The sequence below is a fragment of the Centroberyx affinis genome, unplaced genomic scaffold, assembly GCF_046629955.1.
Source record: "Centroberyx affinis isolate AG114_WGS23_722 - 3 ecotype Tasmania unplaced genomic scaffold, CSIRO-AGI_Caff_v1 ptg004734l_1, whole genome shotgun sequence".
Classification (NCBI taxonomy): domain Eukaryota; kingdom Metazoa; phylum Chordata; class Actinopteri; order Beryciformes; family Berycidae; genus Centroberyx; species Centroberyx affinis.
The window spans coordinates 74,526-100,000 of NW_027282291.1; the positions used below are offsets into that span (position 1 = coordinate 74,526).

A 25,475-nucleotide genomic window follows, 5' to 3' on the forward strand; every position below is an offset into this window, starting at 1 on the left:
AATTGGAGGTGTCATTTTATTCCCTGCACAGCGCTGTATATAAGAGTAATAGGATATACTTAAATAATCATTGAATATATATAGGGAACAAGGTTTACCAAAACTGCAGGAAAACTGTACATTGCCATTACTTATTTTATTAGCATGTTTTGTTTGTTTGATTTAACAAACTGAAAAAAAGGAACTTTAATTATGAAGTCAATGGAAAAGAACATTACTTTGAATTTTCCCTCCATACACTGTAAATAGGTTCACAATGCTGCGCCAGTAATTACATAATGCCTTTATCAAACATAAATCTCCAGTGAGGATACTCTTGCTTGTCTTGTTTGCTCTGCTGTTAGAATGAGGTCTTTCATGATGATGACAGGCGAGGAGGTAAACCTTCAGTAATCCCCTCATACTGTTCATGCCTACCCTGGTGCGGGGTTGAGTAAGCAGCTGGAGGCTTGCCTGGCCCTCCTACATCTCGTCTCTCTCTGTGTTGAGGGTGAGAGTATGCCGCTTCTCCTCAGTCTCTCCAACGTGGAATCTCTGCAGCATTTCTACAGCAAACAAGGGCACCACCTGCCCACCAGGACGCAGGGGAATACACAATCAGCATGCTTATGAGGACCTCTCGTGGTCATCAGTAGAACTACCTCTGTTATACATTGTACATTTTTCATAGGCATTTAGCTGATGCTCTTGTTCAGAGACAATAAGTTAAACAGTAGAATAATCTTCAATTACATAATTATGTTAATGTGTGTGAGTTCTATTCACATTAAAAAAAAAAACACAAAACACACTGACATACTATGGACATTATGGTAGACTAAATGCAACTTTGTTTTCCCTTGCTTCATCAGCAACATTGAAACAAAAGATATACATTTACATAAGAGATGCATGAAAATTATTGGTCAATGTGAAATACAGTAAGACACTTCTGAACTGAACCCCTGATCTGCAGGACAAACAATAAGCAAAATATGAAACATGGCATAGGCCATACATACATTCTACAATGCCCTACACAGACTAAGTTGTTGAAATGCCTTTAAAGGCATGCATTGACAGGAGTTTCAAAAAACCAAAGATTGTTTTTCAAAGAGGAAGGGGTGTTTTCGCTTGTGACCAAAGCCAATCACAAAATGTCAACTATGCTTCTAAAAATGCAGAGCCAGTAAAAAGAATACAGTATATGTGTGTGAGGCAGAAATAAGTGTGTGTGTGTGTGTGGGGGGGGGGGGTTCAGTGTCCTCCTGTCTCCTCCCAATCTACACCTGTGCATTCTGAGTAAAGACTCTGCTTCAGTAAATGATTGATGATGATCAGTAATGATTCAAGCCTCTGATTCGACATCATCGTGACCCACCTGCACCATGATCAGCTTCCTGGTTTTGGGTATGTTGGGGTCTGGAAACTCCTCCCCAAAGCAGAGTTCAATCTCATAGCGAGGTGCAGGTCCCTCCCCCTGAAGATTGCTCTGGAGCTCTGTGCACAGACATGCAGTGGAATGATTCAGATTGATATTATCAACACATTGCCTGTTTGCTTGATGCAATAATTTCTTTCTTTCTCAAACTCTAGGTAGCTCAATTCACCAACCACAAACACATGCATTTAGCCGGCCAAGCTAGACCTCTCATTTCTGTCCAAGCTAGTGGGATATGACTAACTGGTAGCTAATGAATTCAAGCTTCTTTTCTTTCTAGCAGCTGTTATCTCTCTTTTCAGGAGTTAATCTACTAACAACCAGGTTAAAGTGTGCATGTGCTGCCTCACCCTTGAGAAACACGGGCATATCAAGCAGCTTGAAGGTTCTTTCTCTGTCCAGTTTGTTGGGTTTGTCTGTGTGCTGGGCGAGCGGACCGCTCCAGTACACCCGGCCCTGGCAGAACCTCTTGATGAACACCCCATCTGGGGCCACCCACAGCAGGATACCCTTCTCCAGATGACACAGGAGGCGGCCCATTGCTTCAGCCATGCCCGGCTGCAGGCATATCAAGCCTGGGGAAGGGAAGGAGAGCTGTTGGGCTCTACAGGGCCCGTAGATCCTCTCATTTCCCAAAAGAACAGAGCCTTGGAGGATGAAACAGCCATCTGGGCTGCTGGTGGTCACCTTCATCACCATCTGGCCTTGGTAGAACAACCTCACCTGCATACGAAAGTCTATACACACAATACGCATCTTGTTGACCACAGTCCTCCACATCTACCAGTGACATTTCAGTTAGTTTTGTCCTTGTGCATGAGTCTGTAAGCTTTCTTACCAGTTATAGTGAGTGTGGGGCTGAGGAGGGTCAGAGGAGCAGAGCTGTGACTTTCTGGCCTCCTTTCTGTTAAATCACAATACATGTGCTCCCTCATCAGATCATCTAAAGCAGAGCAGAGACATGTTTCATTTAGCACTTTCTCAATACCATAAACCTGTGGTTCTCAACCTGGGTTGGGACACCTCAGGGGGCTGCAAGATGATTGATGGCATGGGAAAAAAATTATATCTCTAAAATCCAATTTTATGAGCGGGGTGTTAATCTTTGTGATAAATGCCTTTTTCTTGTGAAGTAATATTTTTTTTTATTTTACTTTAGTTTTTTTTTAAAGTAAAATAGTCTGAAAAAGTAAAATAAAATTGATAATTTGATGTCAATGTTCACCATTCTTTGTATTTACGCTTGCAACGCAGCAATGAGTAGTTTCGTTTTTGCAGGTAGTGAGCCAAAAAGGTTGAGAACCACCGCTAAAAAAAAACATTCCACCCCTGTTTTCAGCTGTCAATGTTGGCCCATCTATGGTAATGCTCCTCCACCACAGTCTTGTATTGGGGCATAAACATTTTATCTACATTTTGTGTGTTTGTGTGATCCTTACCAGTCAAATTCCTTTCTTCATTTCTTGCTTGAAATGATTCCCCTTGAAAATGAATCTTTAAAAACAGAAACCAAAATCAAAGTAAACATACAAAAAACTGACAACAGCTTTATGGCAAATTGATTGTGCTATTTAATGAGTGTGTTGTTACTGTAAACATTACTGTAACTGCCTTTTACAGTACAACAGGCTGCTGTGTAAGTCTAACTCTGAAAGTGCAAAAGGCATAAGCCTACTGATGAGATATTCATAATAGTGTTTTCCATTAAGCACATCAGTGTGTAGTCAGTTGTTAGAAACATGTATTCAGGTGATGGTTGTGTGTGTCATTTTATTGCAAAATAACATTTTGAAAAGAGATAAATGGTTTTGAATGCAGTGCTTCATTTTGCCAGTGATTTGTGGGGTTTTGCATTTTGTGTTAGTGGTTTTGTGTTTTTTGTTAAGAGTTTTGAGAAAATTAGCCCTAGTTTCAGAAAATGTGTGTAAGCAATTGTGAAAAACTGTAACAACATATGTCCTGTAGATGCTTTGCCACAGAAAGTAAGTTTGATCTTCACCTCTCTTAGATAGCTGTGTCCAAATTAAAAAGCAGTATATAATCAGACAATTACCAAGTTCAGTTCAAGAGGATCAGAGCTGATCTGGATTGAGCTGACAAGAGTATTACTGTATTCAGTGATAAAGACTGACTGTGTTTGAGGTACACGTTGAGGTGTTTTTTTATCTGACCTGTGTGTCCAGGAGTCTGGGGCTCTTTGGAGGTGAATTAGACCTCTTAGCCTGGATGATCACCTGATTCTCCATCTGGGGAGACTCTGAGGAGAAGAACAAGCGCTCTGAGGAAAGGTCCTATGATTTAGCAGGCATGTCTCAAGTACGTGGATTCAAAGACCAGAGAAACTAATAAGAACACGCACACACTGATATGAAAGGAAGAAATGCAAAGGAGACCAAAGGACTGACATAAAAAACTTTTGCACCTTCTGCAAAATACAGTAAATGTCAGTCCTTTTATTGCATCAGCTGGCCTCTTTTGGATTTCTTCCTTTTTTATCAGTGTGCAAGACTGGAAATAAAGGAAATAAAGTTTTAAGAAGCCGCCTCCACCGTTCAACGGCTCAGATGTGCTGTACTTACAAATTCAAAGAGGAGGATGTGAGAGGAAAGGAGACCTTTTCTATGCCTGACCGCAGACCTAAAGTTAATCTCTTTCACCTTTTCTGTGTATTTACCTGTTGCGCCGACAGGCTCATTGTCTGGCTGGATACGGTAGACCTTATAGGGCTCAGTGATGTCTAGCTGGTTGCGTTCAGGGACCTCCTGGAAATCTGTGCTCTTGTTGAGAGCGCAGCGGAGACGGGTCTTCCACATGGTGGGGTCCGCTTTGTCCCTCCCCTCCCTGTACTTGCCCTTGTGCACGGCCCAGGCCTGATGAAGACAATGAAATATCACATGCTCATGCAATATTAAACATGACTAAATCGACTGGATAAGAAACAGTGTTGGGGAGTAGTTCACTGCTTGGTAAACTAATGTATTCCAGCAACTTTTTGCAGCAGTTATGTGATAGTTTAATTCCAAATGTAGCATTTTTTTCAGCGGTTAACTATTTTTAGACATGTAATTAAGGCAATACAAACTGTATTTTTCCAATTAAATAAGTAAAGAGTAAACCTAAATTTCTCTGCCTTTCTCTCTGCCATTTAGCCTCATTAACTCATTTTTTTGGCAATCCACTCAGAGGCTTGTGTGGGCCGAAGCTCCTTCCTGAACACTATGACGAATTGTTAGGATAAGGAAGGAATTTCCTATTCCGAAATAGTGGACTATTGTGTTTCTCCTGAATTATTATTATTATCAAAAGCAAATAGTCTGGGCTATTGTAGAACAGATCTATAGGAGTTCATGATTAAAAGAAGAATAACAGTAAGATGTTTTATTTGCAAGAAAACAATATAATAATAATAATGATAATAATAATAACGATGTATTATCCTATATTTTTTCACACAGTAGTTTGGGTGTAGTTGAGCTACTTTTTCAGTAGAGTTCAGTAGAGTTAGTTTTAAAAACGCCACTAATATAATATAATACTATTTACTGATATTTTTGCCTTCTATAGTTCGTAGTATAGTACGTAAGTTTTCCTTTAGCCTACTTATCAGTGAATTTAGTCATCAATCAGTGAATCAGTGAACTGTTTGTGGATGTTACACGTGCTGTATGTAAAGAATGCTAAATTAGTTGCTCAATTAGTTGATCAATTTCGATCCCATAATACATTTAAACATGCTGAAATTGTTTGTGACTGCTGCTAAAATGAATTAAGTTTACACGTTACAGCACAGAAAACAAATATTAAAATCGTGACCTTGAAGAGAGCTGCATCCTCTTTCTGTTTGTAGTCCTTCTTCGCTGCGTGCTTCCATGGGATCCTGAACATAGTTTTGTTCTCATCCTCCCAGCTCAGTCCTTCATATTGTTCACTGTCAATCTGAGTTACCAGCCACTCTTTCAGGTGCATCTTAGCTCCCTCTTCCATCTTCAATGCATATCTTACAGAGGCAATGGTCTAACTTTTATTTGCCAAACGACAGAAAACATTTTTTGCAGACTGGCTCGACCGCAAATCAATCACGTTCCTACTGCAATCGGAAAATAATCGATATTATTCCCTTGACATACAAAACGCTTATGTTTTACGTACAAATACAATTTGTTTACCAATTTTTTTTCTAGTTAAATGAGACATAGAGAGACCTCACCAATAAAGTTAAGTGCAGGTGATGAACGTCGCAACTAAAGTTAGGAGAGCGCTCTTGGAAGTGAAAGTGAAAGCCACAGAGCTTCATGCTTACTTTCGGTTTCCTGCAGATTGCTGAGCTGCAGCGAAAGTTTAATCATTACCAAGTAAAGACCACGAGGGAGGACAGGGTAGGCTGCTGCAGATCTCTGTAAGATAAAAGTTAGTGATGTAGTGGAGTGTCATTCAAACTCAGTCAGTCACCGTTTTATTTATATTTTTATTTAAATAAAAAGGCCCCCCCCCCCTTTTCAGGCTGACAAATTTATGTCGGCCTGAAAACGAGGGGAAACATACTATGAATACTATGAATCTATGTCATGAAGATTAATCTTCATGACATAGATTCATAGTATGTTACGACTAGTGCTAATATATAATTCATATATAGCCCAGTAATTTGTATCATACTGATCTGAGCTATTTAATGAGAGTAACTTTAAGGGGAAAAAAAACATAAGTTAATGCTTTTTCTGAAAATATGTTTGATTGTTTTTTGTTTATATTAGTGGATGTTTTTATTGATCAATATTCAGTGTCTCATGAAGAATATCATATGTGGGCAGAGACTAAATAAATATAAGTAGACCCAAGGAGTTGTGATTAGGGGAGACCCTGGGGACCAGACCAGTTAAATTCTATTAAATTTAAAAAAAATAATAATGTTATGAGATACTTCACGAAATTTTCTTTTTATTTGTCCCCACCTGCAGAGTCAGCAACCTGAATAGACCATGACACACAGTGACGCACACCACACACGCACACACACACACGCACACACACACAAAGATCAACTTGATGGAATCATACCGAAAGTTCCATGCGAAAACGAAAGTGTGTGGGTGAAAGGGACAGGGTTTTTTTTTTCCCAGAAGCCCCTCCTTCTCCTTTATGGTACTGACTGATTAAGCAACCATTTTCAGACCAGTCAGTGATGTTGGGGGGTGTTATGTTGAGATCCAAAGGTCAATTAGATATGTAGCCTACAGTGTATAAAAAGGCTTGGAGTATAACTTTGTGCTGTATGATATTGTACACACTCACACATGGATAATCTCCCCCAGCAGAGGGCAGTATACCCAATATCAAAAGAGAAGTTCTGATATAAAACGATGTTTTATTGCCTTTTCTCCTCACACAGTATGAGCTGTTTGCTGTTTAACCTGCCAATCAGTTGGACACTAGAGACTGAATTTATTGGGTCTTTAATAAGTTGAGTTCTTAAGCAGGTGAGCATACAGATTCCCTATAATACAAAAAGATAAATCATAAGTGGCAAGACAGGCTGTATTTGTTTTAAGGGAGAGTATTCGCTGTACAGAAGTTAACTCAGTCATTTCAATGTATGTATACATGGGTGCCTGTGTGTGTGTGTGTGTGGGGGGGGGGGGGGGCAGTGCGAAGCTCTAGGGCAATGTAAATAAACGCCCCTGTTTCCATGTCTTCATCAGTTTGATGCAGGAGCAGTGGAGCCTGTGGGGGCAAAAAACAACGTGACACCAGGAGGAAGTGGGGGGGGGGGGGGTGAGGTGGTGATGGATGGGTGGGCCTGGGGAGCAGGCTGGAGCTGGTGTTGGGGAGCTCAGGTTGGAGGGTAGGGCCTCTAGCTGCTGGGGACAGAGGGCTAAAACTACTGAGGCAGGAGAGAGCCACCTAACAGAAGAACATAGACCACCATAACTACTCCATTACTTTCTATAGCCGTCATTAACCTCCAAAGTGGGGTCAGAGAGCTCTGCCATGGTGCACTAACTTTATCTTGCTGCAGTGGAACAGAGATGACCCCGAGCTAAAAGCAGAAATACCAAGATGTCAATTGACCGCTGTTTTGAAATTTAGAACTGAAATACCCTTAACCCACTTTGTGCAAAAAAAGTGTACACACCCAATGAGGTGCTGACTGGAGCATATGCATATAGCATTGAGTAACACATTGGCTTGTACAGGAAGAGGTGCTCTCTTCTCGCAAATGTGTTACATTTGTTGATCACCAACCTTTCAGCCCACGGCTTTCATCAGGGTGTGAATGATGTGCCGCTGACATTGGTCAATAAATATCACACAACTGAGAGAAGAGTGTGACACGTTCTGTACAAGCCATTGTGTCGCCACATATTCAAAACCACAGAATAGTAGTTGGAGTCTAATTATGTGTAGCATCTTTTTCCAGAGGAGCTGTGAATTAGTGGCACACTTTGACAGGTTATTCAAATGGAAATAGACTCACAAGCACCATGCATCTGACTCATTCATCTGGCATCACACAAATTATAAATTTAGGCAATGTGATATGGATTATTAATAATGTAATCATGCATGCAAGTTTTTGGTCTGTATTATGTTGTATTACAGATATAACATAATATGTTATGTATGTTATGTATATAATAATACATAAATATATAAATTCCTCATATATTTATATATATACTGCATAAAACTATCTCTATTTAAAATATCCATATTTTTTGTTATGTTGCTTGTATTTTTTTTTTGTGTGTGTGTATGAGTGTATGAGTTTCAATGTTTAGATATTCACTGTCATGGACACATATGAACACATGTAGATTACCCAAAAATGTTATGTCAGAAACTCCAATAATTTATAATTAAATAAATCTTCCACAAGAAAACAAAATCTATTTTCTGGCCCATTGGCAGAAACAGGAGATCAGATAAGAGAATGGAATCCACTGCTCTGCTGACTTGCCACACACAGTCAGGATCAGGTTAGGTTTGGAGACATATGGGAGGTATTGCCAAACTCCTGAAACCCTGCCCTGCCTGCTCTCTAGTGTCTTGGCACGAAACACCCTTGACCTAGACGCATGGACACACACACACACACAGACACACACACACACACACACACACACACACACAGGCTGAGTGTAGAGAGGCTGGGAAGTCTGCGGGTGGCAGGGATCACTAATCTAAGCCAGGCTATGTGATAAACAGGATGCTGGAGAGGGGAGAGGGCAGACTGGTGCGGGATGAGTGAACATGGTGGGTGGAGGGAGGAGTAAAGAATTTCTCTAACGGTAATAACTTATTCATAACAAAGTCTATCTTCTTGTCATCTAACATCTGAAGACTACATTGTCTCTATTAGCCTAAATGGTCCGATATAAGGTCTCATACATTCCCACACATTCCCACAATACTTAGAAAAACAAATAATCCATTGATTCTATTTCATCATTACAGAACATACACATATTATGGTCAATGTTAAATCTCTTTCTCACATGTGCACTGGATGGATAGATATTACTAATTATATAAAGCGTATTTCTTTTTATTTCTTTGCTTTTAAGGCTTACTGGAAAACTGATATAAGTAGTACACCATTTCTTGACAGTTGATGTTGAATATACGTATTTGAGAGGTGACATTTCTGTTAGATGGTATTGAGTATAATAAATCTGTATTCTCAGTTTCATCACCTGTGCCCTCTAAGTAACTTCTCCTTCAGCAAACAGACCACAAGCTGCATCAAGCCAGTAACAATGCTGAATAATGTAAACGTGTAAAATTTGTCACTTTTGATAAAAAAAAACAATGAATCAGTTGTAGGGTGCACAGAACAACAGAAATCAAATTACTCAGTGGAATCATGCAATTAAAAATGGAATTAGCTGTAAAATAGATGCAAAAACCATTGTGCATTGTTCACTGTGTTTTCTAATGGACAAGTGCCATTTGGATGGGTACATTTAAAACTCAAAAAAATAGTAGTGGATGATTAAACACAATGAACATACCAGAAAACTTATAAACATGCTTACTACCAAAGTCCATTGTAACCTAAAGCTGTGGTCCAATTGTTCCTTTAGGCTGTTGGCCACTGGGAGCTGCCCAGTACAACCACAGTCTTCTACTGTTGGCCACTGGGGGCTGCCTAGTCCTCCACTTTTCATCTTGAAATCTGAACTGTGGAGTTTTATCATCAGACCAGTGGAGGTACTATTTCTCACACTGGGCCATTTATTTTCTGGTTATCTAAGTTATCTAACTTAAAAAGTCTGAATTCTGTCCATATGGGATGGAGAAAATGCAAAACGCTTTACATAGTTATAAAACCAGAATGTTAAAGATCCACCAAGAAGTATTTCTTCCATACATTCAATAAATGATAAATTACAACCTTTGTAATTTTTTTTTTTTCATTTAGGAATTCTTCCCTCACCAGGCAGAAGAGAACAAAACAGAAGAGAACAAAATCCTTGTAGAGTCACCTGAGGTCTGGATAGAGCATCTTGTGATTAGCAGGGTGTAGATGGGAAATGTGGGCTGGGGGTTAGAGAACCTGTCCTGTAACTGCAACATCACAAGTTCAATTCCAGCAACAGCCAGTGTACCCATTCCTGCTAAAATTCCCCTGATGGTCAAGTCTTCGTCTTGTCTTCTGGTAGTCAGGTTAGGAAGATTCTCAAACTGACCTGATTTTAATGGTTTCCACCCTTCCAGGCCCAGATCTTCGTATGATCTTTTTGCTGGGCCTGCGTGTTTTTGGTGGGGTGGGTCGGAAACCTGGTGATGTTGAATTAGCTGCTGCCATATCAGAGGAATCATAGGTGGCGACAGGCAGATTGTCCAGCTGCAGAGGAGGGATCAGCGAGACCTGAGACTCAGGTGAGTTGACTGCAGTAGACGGTGGCGTGGCAGGTGGTCGTCTGGTACTCATATCATGAAAGATCCTTAGTCCAAAGTCGATTACTCAGACCAACACATTGTAGTGGGTCATGCACTAGTGGTTCAGGCATAGCAGCTGCAGTTACTCTGCCTTTCAGTGGCAATAACAGCCCATGTCCTTCCAGAACAAGCGTGGTAGACAAGGCACTCGGATCTTCGGGAAGACGCATACTGCTGGCACATGACTGATAGGTGCTTGGTGTGTCTTGTCTGGCAAAGGATCAATGGCAGGCAGGCCAGTTCGGATTTGCACCTCATTGGCTTTCAGATGTTGTACCACGTCAAGCTTCAGATCAGGCATCAGAGAGGCTTGTGCAGGAGATGGCCTGGACAGGTGTTCCAAACATAAACTGTTCTGCTGTTTTCGTGCTTGGGTCTCTGCTGGTCTCATAGTGGCTTTCAGGTGTTGTACCTCGGTAGGCTTCACATCAGCCTCCAGAGAGACATTTTTTACAGGAGCTGACCTGGATAGGTGTTCAAAATACAGATCTTTCTGCAGTTTTCTTGCTTGGGTCTCTGCTGGTCTCTTAGTGGCTTTCAAGGATTGTACCACGTCAAGCTTCACATCAGGCATCAGAGAGAATTGTATAGGAGCTAGCCTGGGCAGGTGTTCAAAACACAAACTGTTCTGCCATTTTCCTGCTTGGGTCTCTGCTGGTCTCTCTGTGGGTGGCTGGCTGCATGGAGTAGAAGCATAAGGGACTCCACGGACTACAGTAGAGGCAAGAGCAGAATGACGGGCGATGTTCCTATGTGGCTGACGCTCTGTCTTTACCTTACCAGCTGTACTCTTTGATCTCCTGGTTTGTCCAGAGATCCTGAGGTTATCATTTGCATCGATTTTATGTTAATATCAGACAACAAGGACTTTTTGTCCTTTTTGCTATCTCCTTTTATGTGCCAATGACGATATTGTTTTTGGCTTCACAGGAGGCCACAATGTGCTGCAGGGGGTTAGCCGATGGATTGATTTTCACACGCTGTCTCCTTGGGAGTAGTTGTGAAGCAATTCTACGCACGGTGCAATCCAATTTTTTTTTTTCTATTATGGAAAAGTTAAAACAGGAATAATTGACCTAGAGTCGATCTATGAGTGACAAGGTGTGCGGCAACCTGAGAAACAAAGAATGCTGTTTTCCTGCAGTTGTTTGAGCAGCCAGAGAGCAGCCTGTCACTAGAGGTCTTCTCTCTCTCTGAGCTGCAGCTGTGCAGAGGACACTGTCCCCCGACACAAACCAGAAAATGCATGTCACATATAGGGTAGGCTACTGCAGCACATGTTTAGAAATGAGTTTCAAAATAGGCTACACAGGTTGGCTAAAATTAATTTTTACATGTAGCTATATGTCATTCATTCCATATATATTTTGACTGGCCAAAATATATTTGGGACATAGCCTACTACTCGGTACTCACGAAGAACATGTTTTTCCCGTGTCCAAAATATATCTTGAATGGATGTCTTGCACATTTGGAAAATATATCCAAACATATTCGGAAGCAGTCTAGACTTTAGACTTCAGGCTAAGTGAAAACGTCAGCTGCCGTCATCCAGTTTGCCTTCCAGCTGTTTCCTAATGTATTTTGATTTTTTTAGTATAGTCTACTATAACCTATAGTAGCAGCCAAAAAACAAAACAAGTGTCTCCCAGCATGCTTGTCCTCTAGACAGGTTGCTCAATGCAGCTGTCTCCGAGCATGCGTGTTCACTCTTGGGTTTTGGCTATACACATTTTTTGTTAGGATGCTAGGGTTGTCTAACAGGAGTTTAAGAGACTTATCTGAAAGATAAAGCGTATGTTAGGTTAGCTATGGCGTCCCCACTGGCCTGTAAGACAGTGCTGAGGGCCATAACATCCTTTAAGTCAAGACCTCGGCAACTCATGGAAGTCCATATGGAACTCTGTCAGGTTAACCCATTTAGAGCAAGGTATAATATATCTGACATGAAATCTTAATACATAAGGATGCAAAAAAGTCGTCCACAGGATCAAATTCCTGAATCAAAGAATTTTTGTATTTTTGCTCTTTGTAAGTTTAGTCATTTGAAATAGTTACACAGTGGTGCACAGAACATGGGCTTGTTTTTCATACACTTTGAGTTATGAGTAAAGTAGTGATGGAATAAGCAACACAGATTCCTTAAGTAAAAGTAATAAATAAATAAAATAAATTACTTGTGTAAAATTCAAAGTGACATTTAGAAAGTATATAAGTATTTGCTTTTAAATGTAATGCTTTTAAATGTACATAAAGTATCAAAAGTAAAAGTACTCATCTGTGCTGAAACATTTCTGGGAATACTGAAATATTTAATGTGGATGGTATCATTGCTCTTTTATAATATTAATTACCTCGCCAGGTCTGCATTTCTACCTGCCAAATAATGCATTTCCCGGCAGGTAGAAATGCAGGCCTGCAGACGGTAGTTAATATTATAAAAGAGCAATTCTCCTCACAAATCGTTAAAATGTGAGATAGTTTCCCCTTTCATTAGCTTGTAATAGTGTAATATGACTGGTACAGCGGCTTCTGTGAGGTGCATGCCTTTCCCGGCAGGCATGCAGTATTCGGCATAACACCGGCCGTCCGTTTAACTCTCGGGTCTCTGCTATAAACACTGCTCAGCGTGGATTATGGCACAAAGGATTGCAACATCAAATCCTGTGTATTGGGAAATGTACTGGAGTACAAAGTATGGATATTTGATTTGGAAGATAGCGAGGTAAAAGTTAAAAGTCTCATAAAATATAAATTGAAAAGTACAGATATTGTCTAAGTAAGGGATAATGCCCGACGAGGTGTCCATTATCAGGAATTAATGGACGACGGGCAGAGGACGGTTGCTTCCGCGGAGTCCATTAATTCCTGATAATGGACACCTCGTCTGGCATTATCCTGCTTACACCATGGTCACTTGCCAAAGAAAAAAAATGAAGACCATTAATTTATATTTTTGTGCGTTTTGTAATCAAAATCTAAAGTTTTTCACAAGCCATAACTCAGTTTCCCTGGTAACACCTGAGGGTTTGACTAATACCTGGAACAATCATTACCGTCCCATAAGGTTCTTATGCAATGGAAATGTTGTTCACTACTCCAGTAAATAGGACGAACCTTAGCTACGACTTGGCAACGGGAGATATTTCTAGTCCGCTCAGCTCATAGAACCCTTTGGCTCAGCTATGAGCCAGAAAGCTAACGTTATGCTAGCAAAATTCAAAGTCAATAACATTGCGTACGGTTGACAAACAGTAAATATAATTTGACAGTATGTTTAACAACAAGACTAGCTAGCTATCCAGCCATGTCATTGTCCCCAAATCAATATCAAGATTTTCACGAACAAATGAGATAGGCCATGTGTACTGTCGGCCGCAGCCTGAAGTAGCGAGTTGAATAGCGAATGGGATGTGAGATGATCGCTTACCGTATGTGATGCAAAGTATCAGTAAGTTCAGAGGGGCAGTGTACTTCTTGCAGCTTGTGTGTTACAGTCACCATCCTGTGGTGTTCAGAGGATGAGGCACTATGCTATGGCTACTCATTTTAGATACAGGCTGATACTACGTAGCCAGCGCATTAATTTAGAACAGTGAACAGACAGTTTCACTGGAACTACTTAGTAGGTGTACATTATCAGGAATTAATGGACACCCTGCAGCCAATCAGAATCGAGTATTCACCCAGACCATGGTATAAGTAAGGGATAATGCCCGACGAGGTGTCCATTATCAGGAATTAATGGACGACGGGCGGACTCCGCGGAAGCAACCGTCCATTAATTCCTGATAATGGACACCTCGTCGGGCATTATCCCTTACTTAATGGACACCCTGCAGCCAATCAGAATCGAGTATTCACCCAGACCATGGTATAAATTCTTATAAAGCATAGTAACAAAGTACTTAGTTGCTTTCCATTACTGATTTTGGAGGGTTAGGGATAGTGTGCATGCGTAAGAAACAAGTGCATGCCAATATCAGCATGTGTCCTCCTTACACTTGGCAATTTGATTCCACTTATTATTCAGATATATTAAACAATGGATCTCAAGGTGGTCACTGTTGCTTTTCTCCCAGTTTATTGTTGTACCAGTTCAGCAGTAAAACATGGTTGTGAGTGGAGACATTGTTTGGGCACACTGCAGAACAGTGGCTTCGCCAGCTCTCAATAAATAGACCTTTTAAATAAGACAGACTGTGTTACAGCAGAGGAATATAAACCTGAAAATGTCTAGCTCACAGAACAAGTGATGCTTAGTAGAATTCTCTCTCTCTCTCTCTCCCCCTTTCTCTCTCTCTCTCAGTTCATTGTTCTCTTGAAAATTTGCTTGAGGTTTATGTAATGGCTTCATTTGATGAAATATGTAGACAATACCACAGGACCAAGTTGACATAGATTGTCTCTTTTTAAGTAAACAACTTTAAATGTCTTATTTTCATCATTTGGATCTGCATGCTACATGGCAATAAATTCTTTTGATGGCAAAACTAAAGCAGCAGAGCACAATTCTGGCTAAGAGAAGAAAGTCATATTGCTCTATGTGCTCAGATGATAGATTTAACTCCCCTGCACAATAATACAATAATATAGACAGAGAGAGTATAGAGTGAGGGAGAGAGAGAGTGAGATGGATGAGTTTGAGCTAAATGATCATGTCAAAATAATGTTCTGCCAACTTTGTTTTCATTTCCTCAGAGTTTGTGTGATGAACAGTACCATTATGTAAAAGGCGATATAGCACAGGCAGCATTACATACAGGAGAAACACAAACCCAACTTTGACATTCCCAGGAAATAAATACACTTCTCGCTTTGTTTGAAAAACTATTTACACAGTATTGTACATAAAAGAGTTCATAGATTCAGAACCTCCATCCAGGTCTCTCAGTCATAAAAAATATAGATAACAAAATCTACAGTAAGAAAATCACATTAACTACAATAAAAAATTATTGAAATGAACAAAAGATTGTTGACTGTGTATGAATATACAGTACAATCACTGCTTTAAATGTCTCATATACACAGTAGAAAGCACAGATGTGTGTGTGTGTGTGTGTGTGTGTGTGTGTGTGTGTGTGTGTGTGTGTGCCTGCGGAAAGGAATCTAAAATTGATTGTCTGAAATTCCTACTCAGCCACGCAGCATTCTGGGACATAGTGTTTATTTCAGGAGAACCTGAAAATGAGCGCTCTCTCCACCCAGTAAACTGACTTCAGCTAGGCTCCCAAACTGTTTGCCTTTACAATTTGTTTATATTGTACGTCTGTGTCCTCTCCGTCTCATCCATTGTCAATGTTTAAAATGCCAAGCCCAAAAATAGTGTCAGACAGCGAAGAGAAGCCCTTTCTACTTGTGTGTGTGTGTGTGTGTGTCTATGTGAAGATGCTGACAGTCTAGTGGCAGCCGCAGGCTCTGACCACCATGTTGCGGTATTTCTTGAGGATGACGTTGGAGCTGTCATCAAAGTAGAGCACTGAGATGGCATGGAGCTGCGTGGGGGCACAGCAAGGCTTGGGAACCGTCTCCGGGTTGATGAAGTGAACCTGCATATTGGAAGGGAAAAGGGGGGAATCAAATGGTTAATTTCAGCAGGAATGGATATTGCCAATTGGCCAAAAAAAACACACAAATGTACACAAAAAAGTGGGATAAATTGAATCAAAGCATTGTGAAAAACTATGGTAGTTCATGACAACTACAAAAGTGCATATTGCATTGCTTGAAAATGTTGACCATATATCATTGCTTTACCCAGATAATATAAACCAAGGAGGTCAAAACATCGTTACTGATGAATCACTGACGCCAGTTTGCTCTAAACTTCAACCCGAAAATGTTTTGAATTATTCTGAACTGTAGACTAGAGCCAATACAGGCTACATCGTCTTGATGGGATGATTAGACTCTAACATGACTGCTGGGTTTGTGTTCCCTGTTTTCATGGTTACTCACGAGGGTTTGCACGATGGCGTGGTTTGTGGCGTTCATATAGGAGTTCAGTGGGAAGGCGCACTCTCCCTCACAATAGTATGCTGCGTATCCCTCTGGAGCGATGATCCAGTCCTGACAGAGGCAGAGAGAAAGCGAGGTGGAAAATTAGGAAAGGGGGTCGTTAGAAACACAGTAATGAGGAACAGGGAAAAATGCTGTAGGATGTGGTATAGTAGACATACTGCGGTGAGAGACTCGGATGTTGTGTTTAAAAGGGTAAGAAAGGGAGAGAGAGTACAAGAGGGAGAGCGAGGACGAATGAGCAGGGAGAGGAATGTGTGGGGTGCTTTCCGTACCTGCCACCCCAGGTCTCTGAAACTGACGTAGAGCTCATGTTTCTTACATGCCTGCTTCTGATCAGCACTGCTGTTTTCTGAGAGGGAGAGAGAGAGGGAGAGAGAGAGAGAGAGAAGTTATACATCACTACATGTGCCATTATCCCATTCAGCACAAAAGTGCCTATTTAGTAAGACCCCAATTAGGCAAGAGATGACACAGAACAGACCTAAACAGAGCTAAACTATAGCCTTGTCATAGAAAACATTAACATTTCAACAATGGCTGAAGGAAATCATCTCCAGATACAGCAGAAGGTTGGTAATTGTTTTAAATGAATGGCCCACCCTGTATGGAGGTCACTCTGCTGGGCTTTGACTTTCCACTGGCTGAAACAGATGTGCAGGCTCGCTCCGCCACATTTTTCATAACTCAGTCTTTATTCGTTCTCTCTCTCTCTCTCTCCCTCTTTATCTGCTCTCGTTTCATTCCTCTCACCCTTCACCCCCTCCATGTTAGTAAGGAATACAATGTTCTCAATCTGTCTCTCCCACTATCTCCGGTGACCTCCCTGCCCTCTGGGGCTCTGTGGTGCATTAGTTTGCTGAGAGCGGTTCGGATTGGGAATGATCATGGGCGACTGGTTCTCATCATCCCTTTAAAGACCACTATCCAAAGTTCCAAGCAGGCCCATTTGGCCCATGTGTTGTGGCCCAGCTTGCCCCACAGCGCACCGCAGATGTGTTCTGCCATAAAAGCCTGCCCTGCCTTGCCTCCATGCAGGGATCTTGGCCCCGACCGCTCTGTAATGCTTGTGTAAATAAACAAAGACAGCGGAGGGATATTTGAAGCTCAGGCATTACAGTCTAATGTTTCAGTGCTTCACATAAACACAGCACTCTCGCACCTCCAAACCAAAGGCCCTGAATGTGTGCTGCATGCTTTGTTATGCAAGCCTCTCCATCACATTCATTCCAAAGGCATTCTATTGTTGGTTCTGGATGTAGTGTATGTATTCTGGATGTAGTGTATGTATTTGTGTGTGTGTGTGTGTGTGTGTGTGTGTGTGTAAGCCTCAGCCTTTACCTGCAATGTTGGCCACTCGGAGTGCTTCCTGGCCCTTGGCCCCTTTGGAGCGGTTGGCGTTACGATGTTTGGCGCCCCCTGGTGCTGAGCGGATGCTACGCAGGTGCACCTCAGTGGCTTTGAAGAAGGCCACCATGAAGGGCTGTTTATTCTGGGGCCCACTGCGGCCGATCAGCCCTGCCACACGTGGGTTGACACTCTCGCCTGCAGGGGGAGACAGAGAGCACAGTACAATAGGTGTTGGCCTGTCAAAGAAGAAAAAGCACATATTTCTTACTCAGATATGTTCATGTAGAGGAAAGAGGATGCTTTTGAGGGCAAATCAATGTGTAGTTGTGTGCCTACATGGTGTGTCTGTGTTTAGAGGTGTGTGTGTGGTCCACTCCTTCCTAACCAAAACCACTTCTTGTCTCTGTAATGGTGCATTCAGTTTTACAAATCAAATTTTCCTCTGTGAATTCCTTTCCCTTTCTCTCATCCACTCTCCACATCTGAAATACCAAGAACAAACGTAGAGTTGAACATCAAAGAAGAACCCTCTCCACTTTGTGTCTGTGCGTGTGTGTGTCCGTGTGGGTGTGTATGTCTGTGAGTGTGTTCGCACACGCACTCGGGCAGTGTGTATCTTGTTCTCACACAGAAGAATGTGTGTCTGATCACAGTGTGGTGGTAAATCAAGACTGCTGGTCGCCGCCGGCGACGGGACGTCCCACTCGCCTGTCTGTACATGCTCGCCCATAACCCTCCATCCCCCATCCAACACACAAGCACGCACGCTCACGCATACAGCCTACCCAGCACCCTCCCTCACATGAAAGCGAGACAGTGTCTGTTTTCCTCACCTAACATGTAACGTCCTGCCATCCTGTGAGAGACAGCAATCTCAAACACGCTGTTGTACCCTACGCTGTTTGTTGATAAAGGTTGTTTTCCAGTGACTAACATCCCAGCCTCCCTCATGATGACAAACTCCCTCCGAGATGTTATCCCAGTGACAAGGTAGTGTATTTTCTGCATGCCTGCTAATGATGCTGAGGGTATGACGGATGATGATGACGGTGACGAATGACGAAGGTTCCAGGGTTTGATTATTCTTTGTTGTGGTACAGAATGAATGAATTAACTGATTCCTCTGCTTCCTTTCAAGAAACTAAATCCTAAACAGCCGTACTGCAGCCTGATGCGCGTTACATTATACTGCAAACCCTCTCGTCCGTGGGTGTAGACATCCAAGAATATCAACTCCACATTATCCAGCATAGTTTACTTGGGTTCTATTCTAAGAGTCTGGCCAAGTGATGGTTGCAAGGGATTGTGCTCTGCAGGGTTTTCCGTGCCTATCGCATCTTCTGACCACCTAAATGAAAATGTGTAATGTACTGTATATGTTGTATCTCTTTGTCGCAGAAGGCATAGGATTGAGGTCCAATAGGGCAGTGGTTCTAAACGTGGAGTCCGGGGACCAACATGGGTCCTTGAAGGGGTTCCAGGGGGTCCCCAGCAAATTGATAAATTATTAAACTTCACCATTATTTCATTTACAAGACGTTAACACAATTAGAGAATGTAGAAGAATGACTATTTTGATCATAGTTTCACTGTTATCTCTCTACCTACAACACAGGTAGTCATAGAATTCTGGACAAAATCAACAATACAAATATTCTCAGATTTGAGTCCAAGAGGAACTCTCATCAAATGGGGCTCCATGGCCCTAATGTGTACTAAATTAGGGGTCCTTGTCATGAAAAACATTGAGAATCACTGCAGTAGGGCCTTGTCCTTGCCTAAGCGCTGGGTTCCTAACGCTCTATCTTTCCTTCTTTATTCTTTGTTGTTGTGTTTTCATAGGCTTCAGCCCTATATCACTGTGTAAAACACACCACACCGGTGACATGGCCACCTGTGACTTTCTTAAAGCTGGGGAATACACTGTTCTGACTCACCGTTTGTGCTCTCCAGGGCCAGCTGCAGACCCAGGTTCCTGCCAGGGTTCAGGACCCAGTGGTTACTGGTGGCTGTCACGTCAAACACCAACCAGCCCTCCTCCGCTGCCCAGATCACCCGTGAGTCCAGCAGAAATAGGTCCGACTCCCTGGAAAGTACCCAGAAAACAACGAAAGCATACATACACACACACACACACACACACACACACACACACAGCCAGGTGAACATTAGTCAACAAGATTAGATGCACAATTACAAAAGACAGATTGAAACCGTGTGATAAGAGTGAAAAGCTGAGTGACTGAAGCGAGAAGCAAAGTAAAGGAGTGGAGAGAGTCAGAGGAATGTGATGGAGTGAAAGAAAGAAGGAAAGAGAGATGGAGAAAGAAAGAAAGTGAGAGAGGCAGGGAGGGAGGGCTCCAGATGGTGAGGCCCAGGGGAACACTTCATTTCCTTAATTGACAATAATGGCTTTATAAACGACTAGTCTTTTCATACACTACAAACAGTCCATCACTGGCAGGAATTTCGTGGGAGAGCCAGAAAGCCAGAGAGTGAGAAAGAGAGCGAGAGAGAGAGAGAGAGAGAGAGAGAGAGAGAGAGAGAGAGAGAGAGCAAGAGAGAGAGGGGGGAGGAGAGAGAGCCAGAAAGTAGAACACAATTAGCTGAGAAAAGAGAGAAAGAACTGTGTGAAAAGTAGCGAGTGAAATAGTGCATATCCAAGTCAGTCCCATTGTTCAAAACTGAACTGATTTTCTGCTCTTTCTCCAACTGAGACTAAAATCCCTTGTTCATGTGGCCATTCATGTATCCCGACCCATTTTCTGACTGGGTAGATAGTGTATCACAGAGCTCTGGTTCATTCATGTACCCAGGCCCTTCTCTGGCAAAGGAATAAATGACTGTGTTGTTCCCTCTGGACAACAGAAACCTTTAGGAGGGGTCGAGGAGAGCAGGACATGGGCCATTCCAGAGCCCCCTTGCTAGTGTGAGTTACATACACCTTCCGGAAGGCCCAGATTAGCCACATGGGGAAGGTGGGGCAAACTCCTACACTGTTTAGAGAAGCTTCCAGAAGTAGAAGGACGGTGTACTGAAATGAAACAAAACCCTGTTGGTTTACATACAGACATGGACATACAAACACACTCATGCTCACCTATCAGAGTGTTCCTCCAACACCTGGTAGACGCTGATGCGGAAGGTCTCGTTATCGTAACGTTCGTGGATGAAGTCTTTATATATGCGGAACTCTGCGGCGGTGACCGCCTCGCCCTCGGGGATCCGTGACAGGTCGAATCTGAACTCTCTGTGATGCCGCCGCACTGGTAGGAACTCCTTATCATGTTCCACTGGAACACATAAACACACATGCAAATGGGTTATCAGACAGATAGCGTGTACTGAATGTAGCTTCTTTTCACGCATGTCATCACGCGTCCCCGACTGAGTGGAACCGCTTACCAGTAGGGATGCAAAATGGCGGCAGGGAGACACAGAAGGGCACTGTGACATTGTGTAAAGCAAAAAGGTTCTTAAGTGGTTTATTGAGTGACACATCAGTTAATTTAGAGATACAAACAGATGATTGCAACAGAGGCAGAGAACAAATGTCTTTCTATATTCTATTCTTCCTACACAGTCCATTTACTCTGAGTTGTCAGTGAGGAGCTAACATATCCTGTCAGAGTGTGGGTCAATCCCAGACTGAACACATCTATAGATATGCAGTACACATGTTGGCTTATGATTGAAACATCCATCTATAATATACAAGGACTGGGACAGAGCAATGCATCTGGCACACGCCGAGCTATGATAGAGAGATGCAGGCCGACTCTGACAGCTTTATGAGCCCCTTTCCTCTCCCTCTCTTCCTCTCCCAGCCCCAGAGAGTCATCCAGTCTGCCCTTCATCTGGTTCTCATGAGGTGGGGCTCCATGTTTGGTGTACCCCATCCCCTCCCCTCTCTCCTCCCCTCGTCCCAGCTTCCCAACCCCCTGTACCCCCCAGACGTGGCCCCCCTGACCCCAGTCCTCTCATGTCCCAGCAGGACGTCCCAGGGGTCAGCGCCTTGTCTCTCATCATCTCCTGGCTCTTCCCCCCGCCTCCCCCCCTTTCTCTAACAACTGTCAGACAGACCCCCCCACTGCACACCGTGTACACATACATATGTGCACACATGCGCAGCTACCAGCATCTGTGCGCACGCAAATACACACACATTGACACACCAACCCATTTATAAGCTTGCAAAAATCATGAAAGCAATACATGATGCGTCTAGACCCTGTGGCATTTAGCGTCATGTGTTCAGAACATCCGGGAGTAACTTCCTTCAGTTTGATCTGGTCCCCCCTTCTGCACACATACATACTGACAGATCCCAGCCACATGCAGCTGGGGACAGGGCCAGGTGACAGAGGATGGCCGGGGAAAGCCCTCTCCAACAGCCCCTCCCTCTGTCTTCATCAGCAGCCATCCATCCACCATCCCTCGCTACTCAACAGCCCTTTATCAGAACAGACTGCCTCTGAACTCTGAGCAGCTTTGGCAGCAAAACCAAGGCTCAGGATCTTTGCCAAGGCGTCATCTCACTCACACACACAGGCGCAGACGCACTCCAACACACACACACTCACACACACGCACACACACACACACACACACACACACACAATTATTACCAATTCAGAAGAATTTCTGATGACAGCATACTTGTTCTGTACCAGCTGTCAGTGATATAAGAGTGCAATGACTTCAGGCATGTTACACTATACCGCTAGTGCAGTGTTGTTTTATTTCCTTCGCTGCACACCTGCCTCTTTGTCTTCCTCAGCGCCATTTTTCCCCTTCCTCTTATGTAAATTCCTCTCCACTGTTATTTCCCCTCAGACTCTCTCCCCTACATCTCCTTTCGTTTATGTCCCTATTAAACCCAGTTGCTGAAGGACATTATACAAAGGCAGCACTGTGAGATGATTGGCCAGGGCAGGAGTAAAAGAATGGATCTAATTACTCTTCAATGAGGGACAGCTCTGCTCTCTGTTGGCCATTAGATGGCCTAGCTTTAGGCTCCCATTGTCCTTTATCTCCTATAGGCATGCATACATTACAATACTACACTTTATACATATCATTGACTTGGGTTGAAAAGCTCTTTGACTCTCCCTGACAACAATAGAGGGAAACTTCAGGTATAATTCACTGTAGACCTATTCCATGCTTTATTTATATAAATAATTACCAATTCCACAAGATCCCTCCCACCTCCCACCTCTTTCAAACCTCCTTTCACGCTACCAGCCCACCCCGTCCACACCTGTGCCAGTCCTCCTGCACTGTGGGTCACTCCATCAATGGGGGCTTTCATCATGCCCCCACCCCACCAAGTCACCCTTTACAATGTTACACTGAGCGTGTTGACAATGCGTACATTCTACTGCCGTAAGTGCGCGGAACTCATGGGAGCCATCAGCAAGGTTCACACTGCTACACCTTCCGCTCACCTCGCTCTTACTAACACACAGATCATCAAGGTGCCAGGTGCTCCGACACCACACGTTCAAAAGGGTTTGACACTTGACTTCAGAGGAAGAACGTGTCACAGTTTGAAACACTGCAAAAAAGAACTTCAACTTGTTTCCAGACCTATCAAACTTATTGTGTGATATTTTTAGTCTTCAAGAAATCATCATAAAACAATGAAGAAACTCTTTAAACAAGAAACTTTCTCCAATTGGGCAATTTCACTTTATCAAGTAGTCTAAATGTCCTGAAACAAGTTACATTCTCCTGAAAAAACTCAAATTTGTTGAAACCAGTAAAATTATCTGCCAGTGCGGTAATATTTCACTAAAAAAATCCTTAAATAAGCTTGATAAGTCTGGATACAAGACAAAATAAGAAGTTTATCAGTTTTTGCAGTGAAACAATTAAAGTTTTTGGCAATATTTGCTGGTATGTACAGCTCAGTTGATGGCTGATCTTAAAGCCCTCTCACCCATACACACTTCCCCTGGCTCTACCCCTTCAGCTCCAGGGCCCGCTAGCTCCTCCACCACACCGGGGATCTCCTCCTCCTCCTCCTCCTCCAGCCCGGTGCAGGTGCACTCCCTCTGGGGAGAAAGCCAGACCTGTTCTTTAGCCTCCGGAGCAGCCGATCGCCCCTCCACTGTAAAAGCCCTTTATCTTTAGCTTGTGAGAACAGCTGGATGCTGCTGTGAAACTCCCACAGTAACCATTTCTGTCCCATCCCTTTCCATTTCCACTCCTCACTGCATGTATTTCCTCCCTTTCTTTATGTCAAGAGAAAATTAGAATGTCCTGCACAGTGTAGCTTTAACCTCTGCCATGACTCTCCCTTTGTCTCTCTCTCTTTCTGTCTCTCTCTCTTTCTCTCTCTCTCTCTCACAGAAGCCATTACAGCAGTATGGCAGTCATTAGATGAGGGGAAGAGGAGCAGTTAAAGCCAAGCGGGTGCATTTATGACTTCCTCTGGGAGGAAGTGAGTAGCCATCGCCCCACCTGTGTCGCAAACATACACACACCACAAACATGGCAAACACACCCTCATACGGCCATACGATCCCTTCTTTCTGAGCAGCCGGAGTACAGATCTGTTGCTGTCCCTCACACAGACACACACACACACACACACACACACCCACACAGACACACACACTCACACAAACACACAACTATCACAAAGTATTGCCTGTGAAGTGAACAGTCCTGTGCGTCACTGCACGGTAACACAATCATTATGGGTTTCTCTAATCCATAATTAGAGATGCAACAACACACGCACACAAACACACGCAAACATACACACACACACGCAGTGAAGTTGCTGCTTTTATCATTTGGGCTGACGTCTGATCTGCTTTTTATACTAACTGCTGATGATGCAGTTACACAGTTGGCCGTATCAGCCCACATCATTTGAGCAGTGCAGGCCACACACGTGCGCCACAGCACACCACAACAGAGACGCCATGATGATGATGACTTCTCCATCCACAAGATGTACCGCGCACCTGGCAACCAGAGGGTTACTATGAATACTGTGTTACCATCTTCCAAGCTTTATGGCTCCCCAAAGGGCCGAGCTTCCTTATCATGTTCTCCGCTACAGAGACTCTCAGGCTGGGTCTGCTCAAAGCCAAAGACTATACAAAACTCGGACCTTATCCCAGAAATAATCAACCGTGAGTGCGGCTTCACTCTTATCATTACTCTGCTTCCATGCCATGACTCCCTTGTTTTCCCTTGTCCCTTGTCTTGTTTTTCTTTTCGAGGAAGTTAGGCTATATCATTCACAAATCCATTACAGCATTTTCTGAATCTCATATATTGTAAAGCTATGGTTATGCCTTTCTGCCTCCTTTCATTCCTCTCTTCCTTTCCTCTCCAATTCTGCCTGCTTTCCCTGCCCTTCTCCTCCCTCTCCCCATCCTCCTCTCCCTCCTCTCCCCCTCTCCTGCCAGGCCTGTAGACCTCGGACACTTCTCCGGCACCTCAGGCTCCGGAGCAGCGGCGGATAGATCTGACGGCTCGCATTAGCCCAAGTGTCTGTTCAGCACCCTCACACCCCTCGGTCCTGCCCCGCACGCTTCCGCTGGTCAGTGGGGGGGGGGGGACCTCACCCCTCTCACTCCTCTCACTTCTCTCAACCCACGGCTTAAACTTCACCCGCTCCCACCCCCACCCTCAGTTCTCTTGAGATAACTGTGTCACCAACATCTCCATCTCATTCCGCATCCCTGCAGAGCCCATTAACTCGCTCTAACTAGACTCC

At 43.2% G+C, this 25,475-nt stretch overlaps 2 protein-coding genes across 5 annotated transcripts in view; both read right to left on the reverse strand.

Annotated features, from left to right (window-relative positions):
* Positions 1-13: 13 nt before the first annotated feature.
* On the reverse strand, positions 14-5,666 carry irf10 (interferon regulatory factor 10). Of its 3 annotated transcripts, none has more exons than XM_071544954.1 (8): positions 5,234-5,666; positions 4,095-4,290; positions 3,592-3,677; positions 2,860-2,914; positions 2,259-2,324; positions 1,771-2,157; positions 1,361-1,479; positions 14-545 (listed from the first exon to the last, which is right to left on the reverse strand). In XM_071544954.1, the coding sequence occupies exons 1-8, from the start codon at positions 5,402-5,404 to the stop codon at positions 414-416; spliced, it is 1,212 nt and encodes a 403-aa protein (XP_071401055.1). In that variant the 5' UTR covers positions 5,405-5,666; the 3' UTR covers positions 14-413. The 3 variants fall into 3 exon arrangements, with proteins under 3 accessions (XP_071401055.1, XP_071401053.1, XP_071401054.1); XM_071544952.1 differs by having other exon boundaries at positions 2,259-2,363; XM_071544953.1 differs by having other exon boundaries at positions 14-567; positions 2,259-2,363.
* Positions 5,667-14,436: 8,770 nt separating this feature from the next.
* bmp7b (bone morphogenetic protein 7b) overlaps positions 14,437-25,475 on the reverse strand; it is a 21,315-nt gene continuing 10,276 nt past the window's right edge. The window contains exons 2-7 of one of the 2 annotated variants that reach the window (XM_071544928.1): positions 20,835-21,027; positions 19,672-19,820; positions 17,726-17,929; positions 16,660-16,736; positions 16,325-16,435; positions 14,437-15,915 (exon numbers count right to left, since the gene is read on the reverse strand). In XM_071544928.1, coding sequence (XP_071401029.1) covers positions 15,766-15,915; positions 16,325-16,435; positions 16,660-16,736; positions 17,726-17,929; positions 19,672-19,820; positions 20,835-21,027 — 884 coding nt within the window. In that variant the 3' untranslated portion in view covers positions 14,437-15,765. The remainder of the gene's footprint in view (positions 15,916-16,324; positions 16,436-16,659; positions 16,737-17,725; positions 17,930-19,671; positions 19,821-20,834; positions 21,028-25,475) is intronic. The other variant, XM_071544929.1, reaches the window with a different exon arrangement.